The 27941-nt window shown below is 37.8% G+C and overlaps 1 protein-coding gene across 1 annotated transcript in view; it reads right to left on the bottom strand.

The window, feature by feature from the left end:
- Positions 1 to 974: 974 nt before the first annotated feature.
- Positions 975 to 27941, bottom strand: part of IL17REL (interleukin 17 receptor E like) — a 49054-nt gene continuing 22087 nt past the window's right edge. The window contains exons 3-17 of the mRNA XM_040596929.1: positions 23943 to 24092; positions 23062 to 23171; positions 21501 to 21615; positions 19899 to 19943; positions 18930 to 19069; positions 18694 to 18765; positions 16434 to 16488; positions 13344 to 13507; positions 10997 to 11044; positions 10289 to 10346; positions 9801 to 9946; positions 6432 to 6491; positions 5306 to 5363; positions 2834 to 2888; positions 975 to 1889 (exon numbers count right to left, since the gene is read on the bottom strand). Of these exons, the coding sequence (XP_040452863.1) occupies positions 1862 to 1889; positions 2834 to 2888; positions 5306 to 5363; positions 6432 to 6491; positions 9801 to 9946; positions 10289 to 10346; positions 10997 to 11044; positions 13344 to 13507; positions 16434 to 16488; positions 18694 to 18765; positions 18930 to 19069; positions 19899 to 19943; positions 21501 to 21615; positions 23062 to 23171; positions 23943 to 24092 (1304 nt within the window). The 3' untranslated portion in view covers positions 975 to 1861. The remainder of the gene's footprint in view (positions 1890 to 2833; positions 2889 to 5305; positions 5364 to 6431; positions 6492 to 9800; positions 9947 to 10288; positions 10347 to 10996; positions 11045 to 13343; positions 13508 to 16433; positions 16489 to 18693; positions 18766 to 18929; positions 19070 to 19898; positions 19944 to 21500; positions 21616 to 23061; positions 23172 to 23942; positions 24093 to 27941) is intronic.

Here is a 27941-nt window from a genome sequence, read left to right as displayed (position 1 = left end):
CTTGTCCAGACTCCCTCTAAAACAAGTATCCAAGCAGAATGAAATATGCTTGGGAAGCACCTGTCTCTCTGCAGTGGCCATCATGGGAACCTAGACTACTACCTTTGAATGAACACTTTACTTTCACACAGTTAATTTGAGACATCAGCTATATTCACCATTCCAGCTTTCGTGTAAAACAACACCAAAGTGATCGGGACCATGGCTGGTCACATTCTCTTTGGTATTTCTGTCGCTGCAGCCGATAAGAGAAGATACACTGCAAGAAATTTACTGTCTGTGCAGCTGAAACAGGATCTTATCATTGAAAGCACCCGGCTTCAGCACAGCTACTGTTGCTTCAGAACCTCATGAGAGCTTGTCATTGGAGGTGGTGGTTTGTCTCAGCTATTAAGTTTTCAGATCCTGCCACACCTGTATAATTTTAATTCATTTTCAGTCTGAGGACATATTCAAAAAGTTGATCTTAAGACTTCGCTGCAATGAAAAGCACACTGTACAAATCGACCTTTCCCGCAGAAAAGCCTTTTCCACTAGAGGAAAGGAGTGATGTTATGATGCTCTCTCCATTGAAGGGCTGAACGTCTTGTTTCTGGCTGCAGTCTGGAGGGTATTAATGGAAAAGCAGATGTCTGAGTAGATCAGTGCTGCTATTTCACAGCCAAAGCAAGTAACTAAATGCTTTAGGAAAGCTGCCTTGCTGCCTTTGCTTTTGGAGCTGTAGCCCTGCTCAGAATAAGAATATATCTAATAGATGTGCAGTCTACACAATGAAGCTTTGATATCAACAGAGCCAAGCAGAATTTGTCCTCTCCAGGGCACCTCACAAAACCTTGTGTTTTAACACAGCAGATACATCTCTTACACCAGATTTGTCTCCTGTAAATTACTCTTTGAAAGTCTGGAAACAAAAAAACACATTGAAATGGATGGAAAATATTTTTTTTATTGATCAGCTTCTTGTTCCAGACCCTCGCTCCCCACCCATATTCGAAATCCCACATGAGCAATTCCACATGGTTTCAGGATTTGTTATTAATCATCTTTTAGTTGACCTTATTTCCTTGTTACACAACAGGAAATAAGGATGTTTGACAGGGGTATTCAGTGAAATAAAGGCCAAATGTTTGATAATCAGTACAGTGTGTAATATTATTCCCAACAATTTAGTATAAATACTGATATAATGGGGAAAGAAAAATACTTCAGTTCTTCCCACTGAACGGCTTCCTTCTAGGCTGGATTTTAACATCACAGTTTTAAATAGCTATCAGACCAAAGATGTGCGCCTCCTCATATGAAGAGGAAAGTTATCTCCAAGTCAAATACAAATGCAAATACAGAAATTAGTAGTTAGATATATTTAAAGGAATATGGTCTCGCACGGTGAGATCATCACAATGAAACAAAGGAAATTACAAGGAATAATGTAACAAAGCTGAGAAAACTTCTTCCATTCTTCATTTCTCAAAAACATTTTGTTATGGTTTAAAAACAAATGTTACAAAGAAGAAAATCTGAAATACTTGTTCTGTAGGTACACAGGGTACTAGGAAAATACTTATTTATAGCTTATTGTATATAAAATACTAATTTAGAAGGAAAACATGAACATGATTTTTTAAGTCATCTAAGACATTTTTTTAAAATACTGGGAAATGAGGAATTATAATCCAGCTTCTTTTGGTCGTGTTAGAATAGGCTTAATTTTCTAAGTTTTTCACTCATGAGAATAATCTCACAGTAATTAGCAGAAACTGCTACCATGAAAGATGACCGGTTAGACAAGACTTGCAAGTTACACCAAAATACAACTGAGTGTTGAGAAGATACTAACGACCTTGAAAATGTGCTGTTAAATTCAGTGCAAGGAATGCACAATCTTCACTCTAGGGGGAAAAAAAAAAAGAAGAGGAAAGAAGATTGGCTTTTTTTCTCTGAAGTATAAGAGAGTTCACTGCATTCATACATCGCTGGAGTTAAATACATCTAACCATTTGCCTACAGCTTGTGGGCTTGACTGTCACAGTGCAAACAGCACTCACATGAACAAATGAACAAAACTAAGGTACTCTATTCTGAATGGTATCTTCTGGCAAGGGAAAAGCCAAAGACTACCTCAAAGATGGTAGCCCCTTCTCAGTTATATGAGCTGCATCTTTTTCCTGTCTTTGAAAAAGGGCTTTTCAGAGCATCTCTACTCCCTCTCGAGTTCTAGGCTGCTTTCACTATTCTATGTTGCCTCTGTAAGAGTATCCTTAAAGGAAGAGCATTTTTAAGAGCTCAGGGTCTACCAAATCATACATCCATGCGCAGCATTAATTACTTATTTGTTTACAGCTTAGGAAGATGTGTATTGCAAAGGGCTGTGGGAATGAAAAGAAGCACTGCAACAGCTGAGCAGACATGTCTAATGAGTGAGAGCACAGAGGGAACTGATCTGCTTGCAAATGTAGGGAGAAAGCAGGTGACAGGTGCTAATAATGTGAATGTCATGCTCAGCAGATCCGAGATTGTTCCAGGGCTCTTGAAGGTTATCTTAGTACTTTGCAAATTGTCTCTGTTGCAAGAGGAGAGAAAGCACAGGAGCAAGAGATGTCTTCAGTGGAGACAAAGAAAGGGGAGAGATAGGAACCTGATGTTCCTGCTGGCTAGTGCAAAATTCACTCAGATATTGCTTCTGTTCCTTAGAGAGGCCAATGATATGTTTTCATGATTAGCAACTCTATCAACTCTCAAAGATACTTGAGAACAGTTTAAAACTTGATTTTAAACCCAGTTTAAAACAGTTTAAAAGTTGATAGTTTAAAACAACTACACATTGGACGGATACCTGTTTGTCATGGCCTTTGCTGTATTTCCATCACCGTACATCTGACCATGGAAACCTGAAGAAACAAGTTCAAATGTAGGTTACCAATTTGTTTTCATTATGATTCACGTTTTTATTCTCACATTAAGTGATGTGAGTTACTGTTTCATTCAGAATAAATACGTTTCTTTTTTAACTGGTGGAATAATGTCTCAAAATGTTTGGTTACATTAAACAGAATCCAGAAAAGTGGCCAAAAAAGAAATAAAATTTAAAATAAACCACAAAGTTTTGCTTCTAAGTCAATGCTATTAAATGAAAAAAAAAAAAAATAATCCCATTTCCATCCTCTGTAGAGCAAATAAGCTAAGCTACTCTAATGCCAAAGCACAACTACTGATAGAAAAATGCAATGCATTGCAGTATAATGCATCCTACATGGCAGAGAACTCTTCTTGCAGCTGGAAAGAGTAGCCTTCATGATGGTTAGCTACACTCATTTTTTTAAATAGATACTGTCATCGCTGGAATCTTGGTTTTAAGATTTAAGAATAACATCATGACTCTTTTGGACACAGTGACACTGCTTGGTATCTTTAACACTGATACTTAATGTAAATCTGTTTTACAAAGATGTATGCAGTAAATATTTTCACTATTTTCATTATGCCATTATAAGATTATTTCTCATTTACTTTGACATTTTGTTTAATCCAAATTGTGTCAAATTATGGTCATATCTTAGGTTTAATATTCCCTTCGCATTTATGTGGATTGTTTTTCTGAACATCTTAGGTTCAAACACAACAGCACCCCAGTGAAAGAATTATCACCCTCAGTGACATCATCTTTAAGCAATTTTCATTATCTCCCTATTTTAAAAATCTAGTGCTGGAGAAAATATCTTTGTCAGAGGAAATAAGCATTTAAGAATACAAAAGTCCTTTAGTAGTAATGCTATTACTGTTGCATTAAAAATCTTACATATGACAAGCAGTTGAAGGCTCCTGAGAAGTCATTAAGAATACAGAATTATAGCAATGAGTTGTACCCACCTAGTTCAGTGTCCCATCTCTGACACTGACTTGTACCATAAGCTTTAGAGGGAGGTTTTGGGAACACCCTCCTAGTCAGCTGACAGAGATGGAATTATCCACCCACTAATGTGGATCACATTATTCCATCATATATAAAGTATGGCAGAATCCATGAAGCATGAGGTTAATATCCACTTCACAACAAACATAGTGATCATGTATTACAGTCCTGATATTCTTGATATGCACAGTTTCTCATATTTTTTTCTGAATCTCCACAAATTCCTAATTAGAACAAAAAAATTGTGACGTTTCACATTTAAATCAAATACTGTGCTCAAAAAGTTCTTTAGTCAGTTTTCAGTGTTCCTCTATTTTCATTTAATACACAGACCCATTCTCTCCTACTGCAAGGTAGAGGGGAATTCCCAGACTGCCATCTCTGAGGCCTTCCATTATTTTACATGCTTTCATCATACCCTTCATATTTGTTAAAAGGAAAATATGAATAAGAAAAATGCATCCAGACTACATGAATCACAACACTCTGATAATTTAATTTACTCATCTTGAGTGGGCTTGTTACGAGTTTTTAAGTGGAGAAGAAACCTGAACTAACGTTATGCAAGTGCTTCCACAGAGAACTACATTTATATCACAGATTCAAGCCCCCTCCTTTTTAGTGTCGTGCTTCCAAACCTGAAGCTATAGTTAACTGATAGGTATTTTTAAACAGAGAAAATCTGTCATAGGAATCACTATGTGTACAGTGAACTGGGAGGGGAGGTTGCTTTTTTGGGCAGGTCTGGGGAGGTGTTTTTGGAAATGCTCAGACTGACCCTTCTCAATTTTAGACTTTTTAGTTCTAAACTAGTCAATCCACTCCTGTGCCCTTCACCGCAAACTTCACAGCCTTAGTTTACTCTGAACTCACCAACTTCTACAACGCCTTACTTTCAGGCCTTGGGAGTTTTCAGAATATTCTGACTCCGTGAGCGTATCTGAGCGTATCTCAAATAATAAAATCCTCACTGTACTTCTGCAGTGGAGGGAAGCACTACTGTCCCATTTGCAGGTAACAGCAGGGCTGTGCTGCAATCAGTACAAATGACAGCACTGCGTGCCTACTCGCCAAGGACTGTTTTGAACTAGTTACCTCATGTACTGACAGCAAGGTAAACAGAGGTGTGCCATGCAGAACTTGGCACAGGATGGAAAATTCACCCAGGAAGCAGAGAAAACAGCCAGCCACACAAGTTGCCCTTGCACTAGCTAATTAAAAGCTAGTTGAGGTATGCGAGTCCATTGTCCGTAAGGGCAGCTGAGCATATCTAGCTCGCTTGCAGACATCTGCATTCGGTCAGGTGAATGCCACCTCAGGTTCCCAATGAAAACACCTGCGATGCCATCTTCCATACAGTCAGGACCTAATTCTTTTGTTATCATTCATACTTACCACAGTGAATATCACAGATCTGCAGTGGAACTGAGTAATCTACATCTGTCCTCCAGCCCTTTTAAAAGAAAGAATTGAGGCTTATTCCCTTTTCAGCAGAACGGTTACTAAACACTTGTGTTGACAAAATGAGATTGTTTTATTAGTTTACTCAAGTGACTGCATTTTTTAATCTGTTTTTAAATAAATGCATGTGAAGATGGCTGGTCTAGCATACATTTAGTGAGTTGCAATCACTTTTAGGTTTCTAAATAATAAAGCTAATCTGATTTCTTTTTGGAGGGTGGAGAACTCTATTCTGACAGATAATGTTTTATTTACAAAATAAATAATTTACGCAGGAAAATAACCATTTTACCACCAAATCTGATTTGTCACTAGGGAACGAAGAACAACTCCCATTACCCAGAGGCTCTTGCCAATCTCACTTTCATCTTGCCCTTTTCCTCCTAGCAGCCAAAAGTGAAGATGACAAGGGCCTTCCAGGGCAGCCACTGGAGCCTTGCAGCTCCAGCTGTCAGTCTCTGTTCTCCCAGTGTCCTCTGAAAACATTATACTCCAGAGAGGAATAAACCTATCCGCTCCACGCTCATTTTCTATTAACATTGTCTTAATAAAGTTCAGCTACAAAAATAGTGTGCAAAAATGTCAGACATAATTTGCTCAGCTCTGCTTTCAGGTGTGCTAATTCTAGCATACTGTGCACTTACTATGCTGTTTGCTATAGCCTAACCTTTTCCAGCTAATGTCTATTTTTGAAAAATTCATCTATGACTCAGTTGGATCTTTTGATACTGTGGAACTTTTTATTACAAAGGAATATATAAAGAGAGGATAAGCAATTTCCTCATGATATCCCTTTATCTGCCACTGACAAGGAGCAAGATCATGGAGAGCAACTTCTCTGTTAATTAATGTCATATCAACAAGAGGTGGTGGAGGCACATCAAGCTATAAATAATGCTCTTTGCCAACTCCGTTCACAGAATAATCACATTTGGCTGGGGGAAGAAAGCAGAGAGATGCCTGCTGGGCTTTTTTGTTGTTGTTGTTGATGTTGTTTTGGGGAAGGTTTTGATGATTTGTTTATTTTGTACAGAGTACGTGGCAAAATCAAGACACATACCTGAATGCAAATTGTTGACCCACACATTTCCCGTGACATAGTGATTGATACAGAATCTCCCTAATGAAAAGAAAAAAATGAAAACTATTATTTTCCAGACCCCGGAACAATGAAAATGTATTGTGTCTCTCCAGTTCTCTGGTTGGTTTGCCAATAATGTTACAGGTAGTACTGTGTCAGGAAATTAATAAAATATATATTTGTTATAGAAGGTTAGTTATTTTCAGAGATATCCCTGGACCTCAATGACCATAAGCAGCTGGTGTAATTTTGCCAAGCACAGTCTGGGCAGCACAGGAAGAGGGCTAATATTCCTGCGCTTTATGAAGCATCACAAAGCAGGACACTCTCCCTGCCATGGCTGCTTACACTGTGTTAGTCAATGATCATCTTCACTTCTTTTCCCTGGTGTACATGAGTTGAAGCAATAACCCTTTCCTTATAGTTCTGGATTTCCCATTACATTGTACACTGAGAACAAATTCAGCCTTAGGGTAAAATCGTCTTGTATGACTGTTCTGACACTTGATGTTTAATCATTTATGGTTTGTCCTCAAAACAATGTTAGTTACTCCATCAATAGCTATGAATCCTACACCGCCTTCTTTAGTGTGGCAAACTCCAAAAATAATTTGGGGCAAATCAGGTGAACGTGTTCTTTTTCAAGAACAACTGAACAAGGATTACTAGGTAGAGAATGAACATTGTTTTCTGGGAACACAGAGCTGTCTTGATGTAAACTTTGCGTATATTACTCGTGGTGTTGAGACAGGAACTGTATGTAATTCACGCGGGCTCCCATTCTGTCACAGTAGCAGAGGACACAACAGCTTTGTACCAGAGAGAAGAAAACAGTGTTTTTAAATGCATCAGTCCTTCAGGAGACATACACTTCAATACCTAGCTGTGATGTATTGGTGCTCCACCATTACCCTTCTCACTTAGCAATTCACACAGGGAAGCTTTAAAACCAGAAAGTCTAAACTCCACAGGCTTCACGTGAAACAAGCCAGCTGAAGGGAAGTGCCACTGTAAGTGTTCACTGAACATAGTGTTGACAACTCTTCTACCACACAGATCTCCATCTTTGTCAGTTATACATTTCCCCAGATACCTCGCCCCATTAGGACAGACCCTCGCTAGCACCACCAGTGCCCTCTGTAATTTGTGTTGATTAGGATAGCTGGTTTTTCCCAGCTTTTCCCCATGATTACTCAGGCCTGGGGTCTCCTGCAGTTATTGTGTTCCACTTAAGCACGTCCTCAGCTTGAGCAGCAAAGATGACTTGGGAAACTCTGCTTTTACAGCTGCTCTGTTAAATTCAGCACCAGAGATGTAATAAAGACCTAAACTGACTCATTAGAAAATAAATTCAGCTTTCAGTGTCCACCCCTTTGAGTTTAAGAAGCCCTTCTTCATAGGTGCCTGCTTCTCAGCTACCCCCTGGTATGTGCACCCCGTACACTGAAAGCATCAGAGGTACTTGAAAAAGTCATAGTTCCAGCTTATACCTGCATCCAGTGGCAAAGAAAGAAGCACAGCTGGAATATATTCTAGAAAGAGGACAGGTGTAGGAGCTATAACATGCTTTTGTCTTCTAAAGCACGTCCCCCTACAGCAGAGTGAAGTCAACAGGCAGAGTCAAGAGTAAAAGTAGAAATCACATCAGGGTATTTCTCAACTTTCTCAAAATCTACTGTATGACATCTCATATACCTGGTCAGCTAGGCAGACAGCAGGAGCTCACTTTGCAAAGTCCTGCGTGTGGGTCGGGCAATCCCAAGCGCAAATACAGGCTGGGCAGAGAACGGACTAAGAGCAGCCCTAAGGAGAAGGACTTGGGGGTGCTGGTGGATGAGAAGCTCAACAGGGCCCAGCAATGTGCACCGGCAGCCCAGAAAGCCAGCCATAGCCTGGGCTGCCTCAAAAGAACCATGGCCAGCAGGCTGAGGGAGGCAATTCTCCCCCTCTACTCCACTGTCATGAGACCCTCCCTGGAGTACTGCCTTCAGCTCTGGGGCCCCCAACACAAGAAGGACGTGGACCTGTTCGACTGAATCCAGGGGATGGCCATGAAGATGATCAGGCTCAGAGAGCTGAGGTTGTTCAGCCTGGAGAAGAGAAGGCTCTGGGAAGACCTTATAGCAGCCTTCCAGTACCTAACGGGGGCCTACAAGAAAGCTGGAGAGGGACTTCTGACAAGGGCTTGTAGCGATATGACAAGGGGTAATGGCTTTAAGCTCAAACAGGATAGATCTAGATTCGATATAAGGAAGAAATTTTTCCTTATGACTGTGGTGAGACACTGGAACAGGCTGCTCAGAGTTGTGGATGCATCCCTGGAAGTGTTCAAGGCCAGGTTGGATGGGGCTTTGAGCAACCTGGTCTAGTGGAAGGTGTCCCTGCCCATGGCAGGGTGTTGGAACAAGATGATTTTTAAGGTCTCTTCAAACCCAAGCCGTTCTATGATTCTATGATAGATTTAGGGGTGGACAAAAGACTACTGAGGAGCTGGCTGCTGAACCATCAGGGTGCCTTTCAGCATGGTGTTCCTAGTAGCTCCCGGGACCTATTCTGCTAATATTCTCCCATTTGAAAAATAATGCTATGGCCACTCTTCAGCTCTTTGATCCCACTTTCCAGATGTACCCCTCAGTAGATCACAGGTCAGGCCAACAAGGTAACTGGTAGGCAGGGTTGAAGGGCAAAGGCAAGCCACAGAGCTGTGGTGAAAATGTATGAGATACAGGCTAAGTTGCAAAAGAAGAATGAAGCTCCCATTTCATGATGAGCTGCTGCCTGAACCAGAAATCTCACCCTCCCACAATCATTTTCCTCTCTCCCTTTGCTTTGCTGGAAGAAGCATTTGTTTAGTCACAGTCAGCTGGCTCAAAAAGCTAATTTGGCTAAAAACTTACCTATTTTATGTGTTGAATTTGTTTTGGCAGCCGTGAGATTTAGAGTGGTTCAAGATCACCATGGATTTATGCCTCAAGTCTTACATTTCATGATGTGAGATCTGCCAGGTCAGCTGTATCAGTGACCCATATATGCAATACTAACAGTATTTAATTTACTATATACATAATACAAATACTACACCACAAAAAATTTGTTAAAAGAATATTAAGGTTCTGTGCAATAGTCACTCCCTTTGAAGTGACTCATTTGACTTCAGGATCTTTATTTTTTAGTTCAGTGTGAGATCAGATTTAGAACTACATGCTTTAAAATGTTCCAGTAATTGTTCCAATATGTATATGCACAGGTTTATTAACGCTTTCAAGCTGCAGATAAATGGCATAACAAATGAATGCAGTTAGATATGTTTCAAAGTTTTACAACGATTAAGAAATAATATATACAAACCACAGAGATTGAATGGTGCATCCCAAGAGATTCACATGAGGCCAGCTGCGTCCTGTTACACACAAGCACTGAGAATTGTGCCTTGGTTTGGGATGTGAAGAAAACTTTTATCTGTTCTGCAGCTGCAGCAGTTCTCATTTTCCAAGCTGATATTAGGGGAAAAGACTTATTTTTAGATGTACAAGGAGAAATATATTATATTCTAAATTGTTGTATCTAAAATAAAAGTCTTTCTAATTAGTTAAATTTTCCATCAAATGATATGCAAGTAATTATTTTGATTCCCACAAGTTACTTTTTATACTGATAAACACTTGATCTGCTGGGGATACATAGAAGTAACAAGATGTCAAATCTCTTTGCCGAAATATACAAGCTACAGTGTTGTGAAAATTTCTCACCTGCATACTGGAGAAGGCTTACATCTAGCAACTGATTTAAATAGCTCTCACAATTTAATGTTTTGTAATTAAAAAATATATGTGTACCTGGAAATTCTCCATGAGCAAATGGACATTTAATCCAAGAGCCTTGCTTGGTTGTAAACTGAAAGCAGAGAAATCTGTTAGGAAAACTGAATTTTCAATTTCAATCTATGGCTACAGATTCAACTAGAAATGATCAGTGCATTCCAGAAAGTTGCAGAAGGTCAATGCACAGCTTTCTGGCTCTATGATATCTTCCAACCCTTGATTTAAATTAGTTTCCCCAATTCTTCAGGTATTTATACACATGCTGAATTCACAGAAATGTGTAGTTCCATTGACTTAAAAGTAATCTGAAAGATAACACATGCCTATATTAACTATGTGGCAATTTTTTCTCAACTAAAATAATAAAAGGTACTCCAGTAAATGTAACGTATTATCATTTTTATTATCAAATATTTAAAACAGAAAACTTTATACGTTTAGTGCATGTGTCAGAGTTTGAATTGACCTCAAACATTTTCATTGCTTTTCTTAAGCAAAGAGGGCACAACCTGACCTCTGTCCTATCATTGCTGCTGCACTTCCAAAGAGCATCCTTTTAATCTAATCTTTCACATTTCCCTCATTCTTCCTTCCCATTCATCAGAGCTATGAAATAAGCTATGAGATAAAAATATTGATCCTAAAGAATGTTAGCAACTTACGGTTTTTAGAGCTGACAGAAAGAGGGGAGTTAATAGATGTTTTCCAAAGAAATCCCTTTACCTTCATGCAAAGTCTTGGGTGAGTGTCCACACGAGAATATTTAACCTGCTTGAAAAGAAAGCACTCAGCATTAGCTAGTTTCATTAACTAGTTTCACAACATCATTTAATCAATATTTTCATGGTTTGACTACTGAGAAAGGAACTGGTTTCTTTACTTTATAAACATCTCAGGAAGTTAATCACATAAAATAGTAAAACCAGAAACAACCACTATTTTGGATTACTGAATAATTTGCTTCTTTTTAACTGTAACATGTAGCATTTTTTATAGCCTGTCTGGCCCATTAGAGCTAAATTAATTGATTCTGTGGTGGCTCATGTGCAAAATTCTGATTACACAGTCATCTTGTTTCAGTCCCTTATTTACCACTCATGAACAAATCAGCAGAACATTTAAACATACACCCAAAAATTTTGTTCAACCTTCAGTTCATAAATACTTCAATTTTCCACATCCCTTTCCCAGAAAAAGTCTTCAACATAGACTGAATTCTAGATATCCACTTAAGTGACCTACAGAATGTTACTTTCTTGATTAACAACTATTTACCCACCAAGGGCTTCACCATAAAAAGCCTTGTCTCATATAAACAATTACTACCTATATAAGTGATCTTACTTAAATAAACATCATTTCTCAAGTGACTAAGCACAACATCTGGCATCGTGATCAAACACCTCTTTCCTGTAGCTTTTTTGAGAAGAACATAATGGACGTTCTTGGGTATGTCTACAATAGGGTCCCAGAAGACAGTTCTGTAAGAGTCTGCTCAGATATGGAGACAGCATTGCCATCGACAGAGAAAGTCGAGAGCCTAATCGGAGAGAAGTATTGTTTTGGGCCTAAGTCAGTACATGTGCATGGTACTAGAGTGTGTGGCACTGTGTGGCTTTACTGGGGGAGCTGGCACTATCTGAGGAATCTCTGCAGTAGTCTCCAGCACACTATAGAGATGGTTTTGGGGTTACAGTACAATAAATGGACTAAATTCAATACCAAACCTTTTTGGATTAATTAGAAAAAAAGGGAAAATTAATTGTGTCGGTGAATACTAATATTCAGCCATCAAATGCAATGAGTAGATACAGGAAAACGCTCATTGTCTGGAATAAACTAACCCTGGATTCTGTTCTGGGTAATAGATATGACCATTACCAGCCAAACCTCATTTTAGGCTTTTTTTCTCTCCTGCAAGCAATGATTTGTACTCGTCAGCAGATGTATCCCACAAGGACCACTCACATGTGTAAAATTAAATATATTTGGGTTTGCAAGACTAAAGCTTCGTTGGAACTGAAAAAATGGTGAATCTGGACAATCGCTAAACATTTGGCCAAGAGCTCCTAGTCAAAAAAGCATTCAACAATCTTGAGTCAGCCAACTAGGAATCATGTCATCAGAATAATCCTTGTAAAGTTTCAAAAATTAAGATTTTTTTATTTTATTTGCCTTTTCAGTTGTTACCTCGGGTTTACTGGCTTCTCTCTACAATCAGGAAAGCCTGAAACTACTTTTCAAGATGAAAGCCAGAATTCTAACCAACCTCATAGATCCAGTGCATTCAGCATTGGGAGACTTCAGATTGAAGTATTAAGCAGTTCAAGACACATGCAATATAAATCCTTTTCAACTTTAGAACATCAGTGCTGGAAGAACTGAAGGACTCAACAGTCCATAATTTCAACACCCACAATTTCAATACATTGGACCAGGTTGATGAATCAGAGAGATTTTTATAGAGTACAAAACAATCGTGCCCTACCAAAGTACCATCATGTCTCCAATAAGATTTAAAGAGATTTAGTTTCATCTGGCTTAGATTTTAGGTGTCAAAACATCATATATCCAAATCTGATCTAATCACAATAAACTCTTGTGATAGTCAGTGAAAAGAAAGAGGTACCTCCAGGGAGAAATCCCTTCATCTTTCTCAAACACCTATCTTCAGATGAGTTGTCCTCTCAATATGTCTGTTTTGCTTACTTTAAAGGGAATCTGACTTGAACAGTGTAGACTTGAACACCTTTTAGACAATAAAGGCAGGGCAGATGAATCATGCTTTTACTATAAATGAAAAGCAGACCATATTTACCCAAAAAACTTTAGCAAACATTACTAGCTTCACAGTCATCTCCACTTTTTATTCTTAATAGTGAGTCAGTGAGCATTTTGAATAAATCATGTGGTTAGTGTAAAGAACAGACTGTGATCATGAATAATTTTAAGTGTCAGAGAAGAGGAGAGGAATTTGCAACTGCTCCTGTTCCAAAGTCTAGCTCTTCACATTATGCCTTTGATGATGGCCTTCAATCTCGCAGTTTGACTAAATCTGCATAGCTCTTACTTTCTCAGGAGAATTTTTGGAAGAGTTTTGTATATCTTCACAGTGGTCATCAGACTTCATTAACCTGCATAGGTTAACCATGACAAGCACAGGACAGGCTGGCTCCCAAGCTAGGGTTTGTGTCGCTGGGTTATAAACGATGTTATCCCATAGCGCCTTCGTATCTGTGCACAGAGTGGAAGCGTTATTCAAGTTGTCTAAAAACGAATCAAAACTGTTCATAAATCTGGTACCTATACATGTGCTTAAACCCAAAAGCATTGCTTTTCCATTTCCTTGTCATTTTCACCAATCAGTTCTGCTGTGTTTCACGCTGTAGCACTGTAAAACTTGAATTCATTCCACCATAGTGTTGGCGTTTACCAGAGGTACTCAACCTGAGAGCTTAGTCTTACCAGTCTCCCAGTAGAGTGACCAGGCAGGCATCACCAGGACTCTGAAGTAGGCTGCATAAGCTCCTAGGAGTGCGTTCTCTGCCCATCACTCACAGGGGGGAGTGTTACACAACTAAATTCCTAACCAAAAACCTTCACCTAACTGCATATGGCAAACTGGAATTAACCCATACATTAATGATTAGAGGTCATGGTATTGGAGACAGTTTTCTGTGCATCTTGTGTAGGACTTACATGTACACAATGTATATGTAAGAAGATAAATTCAAGCCTTTAGCTGAATATCAAGAGCTCCAATAGTAAAAAAGCTATGCAAGTAATTCACAGTAAATAATTTTTCCACAGCATTTATATAAATCTTATTTGTATGTATACTAGGAACACCATAATTTCAGAGCTAGTCAAAATCTATTTGGGGATACCTTAAATAGGCACTGTTACAAAATAAAAGCTGTCTTGTTTATCTGATTGGTGAAATTAGTCACTTCCTATGACTTTCTCTGCCATTTAGCTGCACATTGATGAGAGAATTTCCAGTATGAATTTCAAACTGATATTTCAGCTCTTAAAGAAGTAATTTGGAAAGTTTTGCATCTGCCTAATTGTCAGAAGTAGGAGAAAAATGTATTTCTGAAACTATTTGTGAAGCAAAAACTTGGAAACGTGGCCAGTTGTATGTTCAAGAGAAGTGAACAATACGTGTGACTAGAAAACGTAGCAAAGTGAAGCACAATCTACATTAGGGTGGAAACACCAGCTGTCCAAATTCAATTCCCACCAAGTATAACATTCCTATTGGTACTACTTCTCTCAGAAATGTCCTGAAATAAAACCTTGGGACATTTTCTAATAGAAACTTTCCAGATTCTGCCAAGCCTCTTGCCATCTTAACTTTGTGTCCCAATGCGTATACATCAAAATACTGGAACTTTCTAGGAAGTGAAAATTTTAATGCCATTTTTAAAAAAACTGCTGGAAATTTTGATTCTTTTTTTAAAATGCCATTTTTAATAAATGGACATTACTATGAAGCTAATGTTTAGAAAATATTTAACCTGACTGCAAAGTCCTGAGTCCCAACATTTCTGACAGTTTTCACAGCTACTTTTTAAATGTAACAGTCTGTAAGAATGTAGATGCAATGTAAGTGTAATCCTAATACTTAAGAGAATAGTACCACAGTTAAGACTTGTCAGGTTTGTTTCCATGCCTGCACATTGACTTATTACCGGACTTCCCTTCTGTTTTATTCCTTTGTGGCATCTACTTATTTACATGATAATAAAGATGCTCATTCATCTTCAGTCTCATATAATTACATGGCTTAGTAACCAATAGACATTCTTTTTTCCTTTTCTTCTCTTAGTTACATTAACCCCAAACAGTTATTACACAGAGAAGCTTCTTTCTGATACACGACTGTTAGTTACCTCCTACCAGAGAACTAACTCTATAATCCCAACTTTATTACATCAATGATAAATGAGTCAAAAAAACCCAGTCTACTTTAGATATTCCAGCAAACAGAGCTGTCAGTTAGGAAAAAGATACGTGGCTCAAAAGCTGGAACTCCTTATATACTTAAACAGCTGGGTGCTAGTCTGAAAAATTGCTTGAGATTCCTGCAAAGAGGATAGCTGAGTAAACAAAAAGGATAGCTGTAAAATAGTATTTCCCATATTCACTTCCGTACCAAAGCTATAAGTTAAGTTTTCAATTGTAATTGTGCATTGGGACTTCCTAAATGGACAGAAATAAGCTTTAAGAGGCTCAGTGTGCCAGAGCACATACTACCCTTTGACTACATAAAGCTTTGTAACCTGTGCTCCAGCTATCCCCATACTTCTGATTCACTGGCATCAGAGAGGAGAATGAGTGCAGCAGAAGGGGAAGAAAAAGAAGCAAATTTAGAAGCAAGGAAGAAATCATGGGATTGATGAGCCCAATTTCCTGCACTTGCAAAGCATAACCACTCCAAGTACAGGAAATACCTAGAGATAGGAGAAAATTTGGAAGAAAACAACCTGTGCCCCATGAGACCCAGCCAGAAGCTGAACAGCTACTAAGAATAGAGGACTTCATACTGCAGATGGCCAACCGGCTTTGCCTTGATGACCTTGAAGCCAGCTTTGACTAAATGACATAGACATAGCTACAGACAGAGCTGGAGCATTCCTGTAAGTGCTCCCTATTGCATAAATAGAAAAAAAAAAAAAATCCCTTTCTTTTTCAGCTGTTACCTCAGACCAAACTCTGACTTTGCTGGAACATTATGTGTCAATAATTTCCCACGAAGTATGGGAGCTCCCACATGCAGTTAACTGTCTTGGTTTTCAACCCCCTGCTCCCTCCTTTAAGCTGGGTGTTAGGCACCTTCTTCTTGAAGCCCTATTCTCACACCAGCATTTCAAAGCTGACCTCATTGGCTTTGCTTCCTTCTGGCCAGTTTGCATATGACTTAAGCAAATGTGGGAAATGACTAGAAAGTTACTTAGTGTTTATATTGGCATAAACTTGGTGAACAATTTGGTCTGAAAGTAAGTTACTTCAGCTACCCACAGTATAACAAACCAATATGATGATTTCCTTGAAGTTTTGCAATGTATGTTTTTCACCTTAGATTAATCCCAAATGATGACATACTACTGGAACTGCTGAAAATCACTCATAGAAAGGGCAATCACGCAGTACTTGCCATTTTCAAAGGGGCAAAGTTGTATCCTCCTTGCATCTGGAACTGCCAGCCAACCCTACAAACCAAAAAGTGGCCATTAGCTAAAGATTCTCAAATACACCAGTTTTTAACATTACAGACAGAATGTGACAGAAGACCTTTCCACCAAAGATAAAGATACTTTATTAGAAAGCTTTGGAAGTTGTTTTTTTAAATTATGTTTTGCACTAGATATGTATTTTATTGTGCATCATTAGGGGGATTGGAGCTGATGAACTAAGGTGATCCCTTCTAACACTATATTCCTACTGAGTCATATATTTAGCCCAGTTTCATTTACAAAGTCTTCTGATTTGATTTCCGTTAAGTTTCTTACAGTGTCATTACTTTCTAGGGGTATCAAAAGACATTCAAGAATGACAACATCTGATCTCCTGGCCTTTGCAGTGCTAAAGGATATATCCTTAAAATCTGAGGACTAACAATCGAATCTGCAAGTATATGTGCATGGCTGTTACTATACCCTAATTATTTAGATTAATGTTCAAATGTTTCTATTACAGTTCCCATCTGTTTGCTCAGCAATCATATTGTGGAATTCTCTGTGCATACAGTGAGTGGAATAACATCTTTCCAGTTACCTCATAGCTTTCAGAGTGCAATAAAAATAATTCTTAGGCTTGGAAGAAACCTTGTGGTCACAACTTGTATATCGAGGTATGTGATTTTAGATGCCTACAATTTACACATCTCAGTGCAACTAAAGTGCCCAAATTACTACTATAGTAGCCATATGAAGATCTAGCCAATGCAGCCAGTGGAGTCTGCAGTGCTATCTAGCACATCCCAAAATAGCCATCTACATTTGGTCAGCTGAGTAACCAACTGCATTAACTAGATCTCCACTGACTCTAAGAGTTTGGACATCTAATTAAAACATAGATATCTACATCTGGACATCTATATTTAGGTATCTTAATCCACAAGGTAAATTCTACCCCCAAAATTCACTGAGAAACTAGGTTCACATAGTATCTTTATATCTTATCAAGATAATTTTAAATTGGTTTGGTGACTTTTTATTCCTTTTTATGAAAGATATTCCAGAATCTCACTTCTCAGATTATCAGAAAAAAATCTGTATCTATCCTGAAGATATTAATGGAATTAAGTTTATCCCCCTTTCATTCTTGTGGCAAGAATGGCTTTAGCTTAAAAAATCTGGTCTTTTTCCTCATAAGTGACCCTTCTAATCTGTACTTAACAAACGTTTTCTATTTGCATGTGTTTTACAAGGCTACTGAAAACATGTTCTTTGAATTTTCTGTATAAGACAGCTTCTCCATTCCTCAGCCATCCTAGATTTTTTATGTACACCTTCCATTTGAATGAATCCTTCTTGAATGTGGATACAGGAATTGCCTACTATTTCAAAGAAGGCCTTGCCCATACTTTCCTGTTAGCTTGCAATAATCCAACCCAAGAGACCTTTGTTAAAGTTTACATCATTTAAGCATGTTAGTTTAATCATCCAGATGGTTTTTCCCTCCACTGTTATTTCTAAATGAGGACTCTCATCTTACAGCAATAATTCTTTTTATTAGAGTGAGTGCATGAACTTGCACTTCATGCATTACACTGCATGCTCCTTTAATTATTTCACATATGAAGCTCTCTAGTCTCTCACAATTATCCTGACCCTCTTCCATTTTGATTACACCTCTCAACTGTATTATCAGCAAATCTCATTAACACGTTCCTATCTTCTGTGTCCATGTCATGGATGAAAACATTTATATAAGAACTGCTCTAAGTGTGGTCCTTAAATAACCTTCCTGCTAGCACAGCCCCATTCAACAATACTCAAGTTAGCCCTCCAGCTAGGTATTATCTGCCATACAAATCTTGTTCTCACTCCTAGCTTCCTGAATTCCTCTTTTAGTTTCTCATGCAACACTATATCAACTGCTACACTGAAATTCAGTCAGATTAAATTTGCTGTCTTTTCATTGCTCATAAAAGATCAGTCAAATTAACCTTACACAATACCTTCCATAAATTAATGTAAATTGTATCCCATTTTCTTATCTCCATGTTTTAATTAGTGTTTCCTAAAAAATCTCTTCTACATTTGCATAATCATAAGGTCAGACAAGCCTTAGTCAAAAACTTAGGTCTAGAGGCTTTTTCTACAGATTTTTCCATCTTCCTTAGCACAACTCCCAGATAAAATTTCTTCCATCAGAAACACAAGTATATACCAAATTCCAGACTGTGTTACCTCAATGCAAAGACAAGGGAGTAGCTGAGAATATTTCAGAGAAACTGATTTTAAAGATTCCTTCCCTTTGATCTGAAATGAAAAAGATGGTCATGAATCCAGGACAGTAAATGACTTTTAATGAAGATAAATAAAGATATAAAAGGACATTTCCTGTAACTATGACCTCAATTGAGCATTTCCATTTACAAGTCACTCCCCACCAGTTAAACAAACTGCTTTGAACTTCAACTCACCACAGCAAATGCCCCTACATCTTCACAGGTAAACCATTTGTGGCACAGGCGAACATAATAATCTTGATCCCGAAGAAAGTTGGATACATTCACTGATATAATTTTCCTTGCCCTGTCTACATTATAATCAAACTTTCCAGCTAAAAAAAGAAAATTCAAGCATGAAATTATCACATCTGTTTCTTTATTACTTTATTAATTCTTTTTGTTATTTCTTTATAAAACGTTCAGATTTTATTTCATAACTTCATGGAAATTAAATTCAACTTCTATAGATTCTTACCTAGGATGTTTGAATTAATTATTTTTATATGCTGATATTCTTAAAGGTATTCTTATTTTATTATATATAATAATTTTCATGAAAATAAATTTCAGTATTATTCAGGTTTAAATTTGCACTGGCAATACTGAGAGGCCAGGGCACCTACCAATTGTACCTCAAACTTAGTACTTGAAATCTTACGTAGTTCATGTACAAATACTTGAAATATACACACTAATACTACAACAAAAGCTGATTATCCCAAGGTTTCAATTTCATTACATAGAGAATATGTGCAACTATGTTAGACAAATACAATATGTGGAGGGATGTTCTCATTATTTTTGTATTCATGGCTATGCCAAAATCAAGATGGCTTTTGGCAAATTCTTTTCAGTCTATCTATAAGGTCTATCTAGAGACAAAATATAAAAGCAGCAATCTGAAGTGCATCAAAAGAACACAAACCTGTTTCCAAAAGTTTAAGTATTAAATAGGTTGTCCGTACCTTTATCTGCTATCATGCATTTCCAAGTCAATACAAGGAAACACATTTTCCATGGCATTACCTATCAACTACATAGTAATTATCAGCAGTGATAGTTGTAAATCATTTTTTGCTCTGCTTATTCAGCTATGTAAACATATTGCATAGGTCACCAGATGTATCTCACAGCTTTAAGTTGTATAGAAGATCAGCTCACCCAAACAAGCTGGAATATATTTTCCCACATCACTGTTCCTGCAATCTGCAAAACAGAAGCCAGAGTTTTCTTCAGTACTACTTCATTTATATCACTGTGTAAATAAACTGCCAAATTATCCAATAGCTTCCCAACAGGAAACCTATTTTATATGCCTTTTTAAAGGCAGATTTACATCCACTTCTAGATAAACAACAAAAAAGTACCCTTGCCATACATAAAGACTATACCACAACTTGCCTTAAGGAGCTGTCTCACCAGTATGGGGTTTCTGCTGGAAAACCTCACCAGCAGTTTAAAGTGGCAGCCTATTATTATTATTATTATTTCGGTTATTCTTTCATTGAAAGCTACTCCTGTTGTTCACCAGGTTTATTCCTCTGTTATAAACTGTGTATTTTTACTATTCTGAATCTACTCTAGGCTTAGAGAGAAGCCTCTTATTTAGCTCCCAGAATTAGAGGACAGTCCCACTTTCAGAACTAATATCTTTGTATCTCCAAAACTTAAATCTTGATTTAAGAACACTAAATCAGTTCGTAATGTGCTGCCTACTGGTTTCACCTCTCCTTGCTTAACTCTGTATTAGAGCAGCGTTTCGCTCTCATTTCCCCACTCAGTTCTTTTCCCCAGAGAAATATTTCCTATTTTTGTTTCCTTAGCCTTGTAAAGTGTCTTAAAAAGGGGCTTTATAAAACGTTATTTCCCCCCCACACACACACATACCTTTTATTCAAAAAGGACATATCTGCTTCAGTAGTGAATTGGGTTTTATGAAGAAAATGAAAGGCTTTTTAAATATAAAAAGGCTTTCTTTCTATGAAAGCCTGAAACAGTCACAACATGTCTCATACTGTGTGCAAAGGATGATTCTGTACCAAGGGGCAAGGGCAAGAGCCACCTACCCACACACTCTGGAAATGGGAAGACAGGACAATCCTGGGCACTGGATCGAATGAGGAGTATCAGTTAACTTTTTGCACCACCATTTGGTGCACTTGCCTCCACTAGCCACACTGTGGTTGGACTTGGTTGGACCACAGTGTTGAACCTATTTTTATACACACATAGTAGGCACCTTAACCCCCCAAAAAATGAAAAAAAGCTACCTTATCTTATCCAGTTACATGAAAACAGGCTATAGAACAGCTAGCTAATGAAAATAAAAAGAAATTTCTTCACAATTTCCTATTAAGCTTTCCTCAGCCTCTGAAACCACCTGTGGCGTAACAGTGAAGAGAAGCAGAGGCTTCATCTTATGCACAGAGAGCGCACAGGACTGAACCTGCAGGCAGAGAAAGAGTACATGCCAATCACAAGAAGGCCAATTAGGACAAATGCATAGTGTAGTTCAGTTTTCTGTATTCTTTTAGATATAAACTCTGGTCTCTGTTTTTTATAGCAAGTCAGACATTTATGTGCACAAAATTAATCATCAAAATGTAGAATAAGAGTGGTCCTGGCATACCTGATCTACCACCAGTTAGATCAGTGCATCCCAGAATGTGATTTGGCTTTGCATTTGGTGCTTTTTAGTTTGGTTTGGTTTTGTCTTTGAAAAGATGTTTCTTGAAAAGCATCTGGTTTAAGATGTTTTCCTACCTTCAACATAGTATTCCTGACTCAGCTTGACTTCACAGTAATTTGGTACTGTTTTCATGGTCACATAGATGTGTTGTGCTACATTGACTTCAATGCAATTGAATTGTACCTGCACCTGTTCAAAACATTTATAAAATCAAGTTTGCGTGTTACTTCCAGAATACATGAAAACCCCTCGTTATCAGAGTTAAGCAAGCAATATTCTTTGTTCAGATTTATTTATCTTTACAAAGAGCATTAAGGTAGCATTAACAATGTAAAAGACGCAGATCCACTTAATGAAAGGATTTCAAAGAGTTATCATTACTTCTTAGCCATGATGTTCCTATCTTCTTCACTTCCAGAAATCCACATTTCTAGAAGCTATCAAATAATCTTAAAAGCATAGAATTACAATACCTAATGTGTATTGAACTTCAAAACCAACACGCTTTTCATACTACCAAAAGTCCCAATTTGTAGGCATTTTACAAGCATAAACACTTGGAGAAAAGGAAAAAAATTCTGTTTAAATGTTTAATGGCAACTTCAGCAAACTTATCCATTCTAGTAACAGTCTGTGAAAGACAAAGTAATTTAGGAGACTAAAGTTCAGGTCCTGTATAGCAGGTCATTCCCTCACTGGTAACAGTAACTACTAAATTCCATATCGGTTTTCATGTTGGATATACTCCTATTTGGTACAAGGCGTTTGGAGGGTAAAAGACACATTCTAGTCACTGAACTGACACTAAGAAAATTCCATTACATATGTTTGTTGAGTCTTGCCTATAAACTTACCTCACTCCAAAAGCTACCAGTTGTTCACTGCTGGCCCTGCATTGCCTGTTAGGGATGTTTGATCAAGTCATACAGAGCATAAACTGCAGTTGCGGATTGGGAGAACTTCATTTCACATGTGCAATCAATATAACATTCACAAAGCACATGAAGTTACACATTTTGTATAGAATTAATAACAGTTATCCACCAGTAATTGAAAGCAAAAAATCGTCTTTTTTAAACTGTTGGTCAAGGATGGGTTTGGTTTTGTTTTTTCCCCAGCTGCAAATTTTAATAACAAATACTTCTGAGTTTAGTTTAGTAAAGAATTGTACTCTGCTGTTGCAATTATTACCATAAGTTTAGGACAGATGTGCACAAGTGCTTAGGCACATGGCTATCTTCTAGACGTGTAAATTCCATTGATATGGTTGGACTTAAATAAATGATACGTATGCACTTAAAATCCCTGAGGCACGGTGCCTCTAGCAACTGGAGTTACAAAAGCTTCCCACAATTTTGCAGGCACTGAAAAAAAGCTAGCAAGGCTGATATGAAAATTAGGCTTTGCAGAGGCAGCTTGTTTTGCAAAAAGGTAAGTGGAATAAGTACAAAACCGGTGGAGATCTTAATTTATGTGTTATAAAAGGACAATTTGTTATGGTGTTTCATTTGACAATGCTGAAGCATACATTTCATTTCAGTTTTCCACAAAGTCAATATGAGAGAGATACAAAAAGTATTTCTGTCAAAGACTCATAAACATTTAAATGAAAAACAACCCAAAAAAAGAGTCTACCTTCTTTCCATTAAGCATCATGCTTTTTTTCCTAGCAAATCTCACATTTGTGCACTGAGATTGCTGTGTGTCCAGTGAAAGAGAACATATTTCCAGCCCACGGATATTCTCTGAAATGAGTTAGGAATAAATATCAAAAATCTAATCTGAGCATCTTTAAGAAAAAGAAAAAATAAATTAAAATATACTGTATCATAATCTTTCCTTCTAAGTGAAAGGCACATGTATTTTGTCTCTGTTAAAAAAGAGGCATTATATATAACACACACATGGGGGTAGACGCTAGGATTTCATACAGATTGCTAAAAAATAAAGCTTTAATTACGCAAATTTAAAAAATAAATTAAGGCTGAGTGAAGCACACCAGGAAATCTCTAAATGGTAACACACTAAGCAGATAATGGCAAGGTGGTAGTAAAAATAGACTATGGCAAAGTTTGAGTGCTTTCATTTTGGTTTAGTGCAGAATTGTAACTTCAGATGCCAAAAGTGTTTCTCCTTCTGTTGGGGAAGTCACTCATGTCTGAGTCACCAGGGCAGACAGAATTCTCTGTGTGTCTGTGTGTATGCATGCATGCATGTCAGAGCAAGAAAAAAAGGGCAGCAGTATGCTTGGGGCACTGGTAGAAGACAAGTTAAATGTATTATGCTGGAAGTAAAAATCCAGTTGTCTTGAATTCATTACCGCAGCTCTCACCCCCTTGAGAAGGGCCATGGCTTTATCCTGCTTTGTAGTAAAATAGTTTCACAAAAAATGTCTTTCTGATATAACTACATGAAAACAGCTTGGACACAAATATTGCAATATGGAACAAAATTTGGCTGAACAGCTATAAGCAAAAAGTAACCAGAAATGATTCAGTAGCAAATCTGCTTCCTACCATCCAGACTCAGAGTTCCTTTAATGTTTAAATGAAGAGAGCATGGGCTTCCTTGGACACATTTCATCACTGTTGAGATCTTCATGCTTTTCAGTACCATAGAAGATAAAGATGCAGGGGCATCGTGGCAGAAGCTGTTAAAAATGCCACCTGCAAATACAAATACAAAGACAGAAAAATCTCATTGTGTACAGGATATCTAGGGGAGAGAAAGCACCAAAGAAAGCTAAAGCTTCAGCTCTACTGAAATCAGTAGGAAAGTCACTATTGACTTCAGCAAAACCAGTACTTTACCTAACACTTTCACATGGCCAACATAACCAGTTGGCTTCACTAGTAATGCAGGGGGGTGGAAAGAACTGCATTGCAGATGGGTTTTGATAATAAATTTGCTGGCTTGGGGAAGTCTTAACCCACAAGAGGAAGCAATCACACTTTAACAATTAAGGCTAGCAGAGCACACCTAGACCAACAGTGGTTTTAAATAATCAGATCTGCTAGATTGTGGCTAGATTAATAGTTCATTTAAACTCTTTTTCAAAACCATTACCTGTATACTGTGAGCACTCTCATAGTATTTTATTTTTAGGATTGGCTGATGGTCTCAACTGCTGGCTAAAATAACACTTTCACACAAGAGGGCACCATTGCATTCCTAGTCATGGAAAAGTCCCTCAGGATTTCCTTCTGCTTTACACTAGAACAACAAAAACAGAATAAATACTATCCAGGCCTTCTTTAAGGTGTGAACAGTAGGCACAGAACACAGCTACTATGTCTCTGTCTCATCTTATTTTCCTATGGAAATTTAGTCATCCCAAAGCCTTAGGACATCAGTTTGCAAGCTGCCTTCTGTAAGCTAATGTAAAAGAAAAAAAACCTAGTCTTAAGGCCCCAAGTCTCACCAGTTAGCCATATTTCAATTCTTTCTACTTCTCAGGCAGCCCTGCACAGAAATCAGTTCTTTATTTATGAATTTATGCTGGTACAGTGGATTTAATCCCCAATGTATTCCTTGGGCTTCTCTACCTCACATACATTGTTTGTAGTCCCAAAAATTAAAGAGTCTAAGAAACTATCAGAATAAATAGCAAGGGTTTTGTCCCTTGGCTTTGTGGTATACAATGCAGCACACCTCATTTTATCTGTAACTACACCACGGCAATTTCTGTGAAATATTTCTTACCCTTCTCACTTTGGTACATAGCATGAAAGTTAAAAGACACCCAAGTAAAATGAAGTATTCTACTGCACATTCTCCTCCCCCTGGGGAGAGGCTCGAAAAACAAAAAAAACCATTTGACTCTTATTAGTCATACGTCTTAACATACTCCTCGAAGGAGTTCAACTGCTATGGCAAAGAGAATAGTATGAAACAGCAGTGCCACAATACTGTGCTTGCCATAAAATACAACACTCTTAACTCAAATCGTAGGGAAAGGATGCATCCCTCAATGTCTACCCAAGAATTGTTGTGAAGTGTGGATGCCCATTGACTCACACAGAAGACATACCCACAGTTCTCACAGAAGAAAGGTAGGATGCGGAGGAGAAGGAAGGGCAAAGCTTACCCTTACTTACCCCTTCATTGAAGTGCTCTAAATTTAAAGACTGAAAGTGTGTTAACTTGTACAGGACCTCTTTCTATATTACGACATCCTCACTTTCACAGTGTCCAGTTGCAGCTGAAACACATTGTCAAGGATCAGATACTGATACATGCAGGACATGAAGACAGGCTGACATAAATGTGGTACCTTGGCTTGAATCTGTCAGGCCTTAAGGTGACTCACACTTGGTATCAGGAGAAATAAGTCCTGCATGGATACATATCAAAAAAAGGAAAAGACAAACGCTTCACACCTGAATCTCCACTCCATTATCCTGTGTTTGTGCCATAAAGCACCTTTTGGAAGCAGCAGGATATGCTGATATGAACTAAGTGGAAAGAATGGAAAACAAGGACACCTTTACCTCAACTGAAAGCAGAGTCAACTGTCAATTATCCAAGGTATCATTGGCAATGAGAGAAGACAACTTGTGCAAACCAAAGAAAAACCATCGATCATTCAAAATACACAAATCAGCCTTTAAGAGCAGTGAAGTACATTGACTTCTGAAGAATTTGTAAATGTGTTTCCACAGAGATGAGGCAACTTTAAGAAGTACAGTGCACAGCAGCCAGATGTGAACATTGTATCCCATGTTCCAAGAATGGGTGGTGTAATAATTCTGAAAGTATCTCAGGATTGAGTTATTGTACAACACCCAATCAATCCACCCACAGTTAATTGGGAGGTTATTATATTGCAGAACTGCCTGATAATTATTACTAATAATGTGATAAGTGATTAGTTTTAGCTCTGTCTCTTTGCTCAAAAGATATTTTCTTGACTGCATCATATGGCATACAGTTGTGGATACCAAATGGTATCCAGAAGCAAGTGTTTCTACTTAATTTCTTGGTTGTTGGTGTAAATTTCTTGATCCAGACCTATAATCTTGGCCATTCCTATGTCTGTGTAGAAATTATTGAAGGGAAGAGCAGTGTGTGTGTGTGTGTGTGTGTGTGTGTATGTGTGTACGTATGTACATACATTGCCAAAGCTGACAGTTCTTTACAAAGTATTCTGTTTGGGTAAATTTGACTGTATCATCTGACCTTACTCACTTTTAGGAAAGACTATCATGACTTATTTGAATTTGTCATCTGACCTTACTCACTTTTAGGAAAGACTATCACGACTTACTTGAATTTGGTCCTTAGTTATTACTGCCTGAGGTATGGTGCTATCAGATGTCACAGGCTTGGAATTATCTCAGGAGAATCCTAAGTCATACCCGGGTGCATTAGTGACATTGGATCAGTACCAGGCAGATGCACACACACACACACAGTTTTAGGGACCACTGTCTGTCCATAAGCAATGACACTGTCCTCCTTGATCACAGCTTCTTCCTTCAAAATGAGAATAAATAAGTAATACACTAGATAAAATGAAACTACTCTTCCACTTTGGTTTTTTTCCATTAATTTTATGATACATTTTGAGAATTGCAAAAGATGCTTCAAAACTCATTAATAATAATCTAAAGGAATCATATCATGCATAAGGATATTAGCTTTGGATCACAATAAATATATAATACATGGAAGAGCTGACAGAAAATAATTTTCATCCTATAAGTCATCACAGTATGAGACTCATTTCTGACTAATTCTTTAGTAAACTCTTACCTTATCATCTTTTAATCCCCCCCTTAGATAGCTTCCTCTGGAATACACTCCTCTTCCCTTTTCTCACGAGTAGTTTGATCTACACCCCAGAAGACATGAAGATACATCTTGCTACACAAACCATCTGCCGAGTAAAACTTGCCTAAATTTTATGTTTATGAATTACAACTGTAATTAGCCCTACATGAGAGAGGGATTGTTGCTGTAATAAAAGATTCCTTAATTATGGACACATATAAGCCCAGGCATAAAGAAGTCAAGGCTTATTATTCAGCATGTAGACACTTTCCTTGTACTTCTGCCATCAGCTCAACCACAGCAGATTATTTTTTTATCTGATCATGCAGCAATCAACCTAGAACTGTCACAACAGCAAAACACACCTTATATACACTTATGTACAGAAGCCAGAGCTGAGCAATGAATACGCAATAGAAATGATTAGATGGATAATTTGAAGCCTCAGGCAAGAAGATGAAATTGGAGAACAGCAAAAAAAAATCCAGGGAAAACCCATTAATAAGAGGTCCAGGCCAACACCCAATAGAAAATGCTAACTGTTTTTTTGTCTATTTCTTCCCTACAAAAACTTTAAGAATCTGAACTACTTAGGATATTGACAGTGCTAAATCTATGAGCATAACTAAAGCACGCTAAAATTGCTTCACTGGAGCATCATTCCATGACTATAAATTACAGTAACATTTCAAACCTATTTGCATATGATTTACCACAGTATCTGCTGCATCTGTGCATTAGGA

This window comes from Falco naumanni, chromosome 5 (genome assembly GCF_017639655.2).
Source record: "Falco naumanni isolate bFalNau1 chromosome 5, bFalNau1.pat, whole genome shotgun sequence".
Lineage (NCBI taxonomy): Eukaryota > Metazoa > Chordata > Aves > Falconiformes > Falconidae > Falco > Falco naumanni.
Note: the sequence above shows the minus strand (reverse complement) of the source record. Positions and strands in the feature narration are given on the sequence as shown.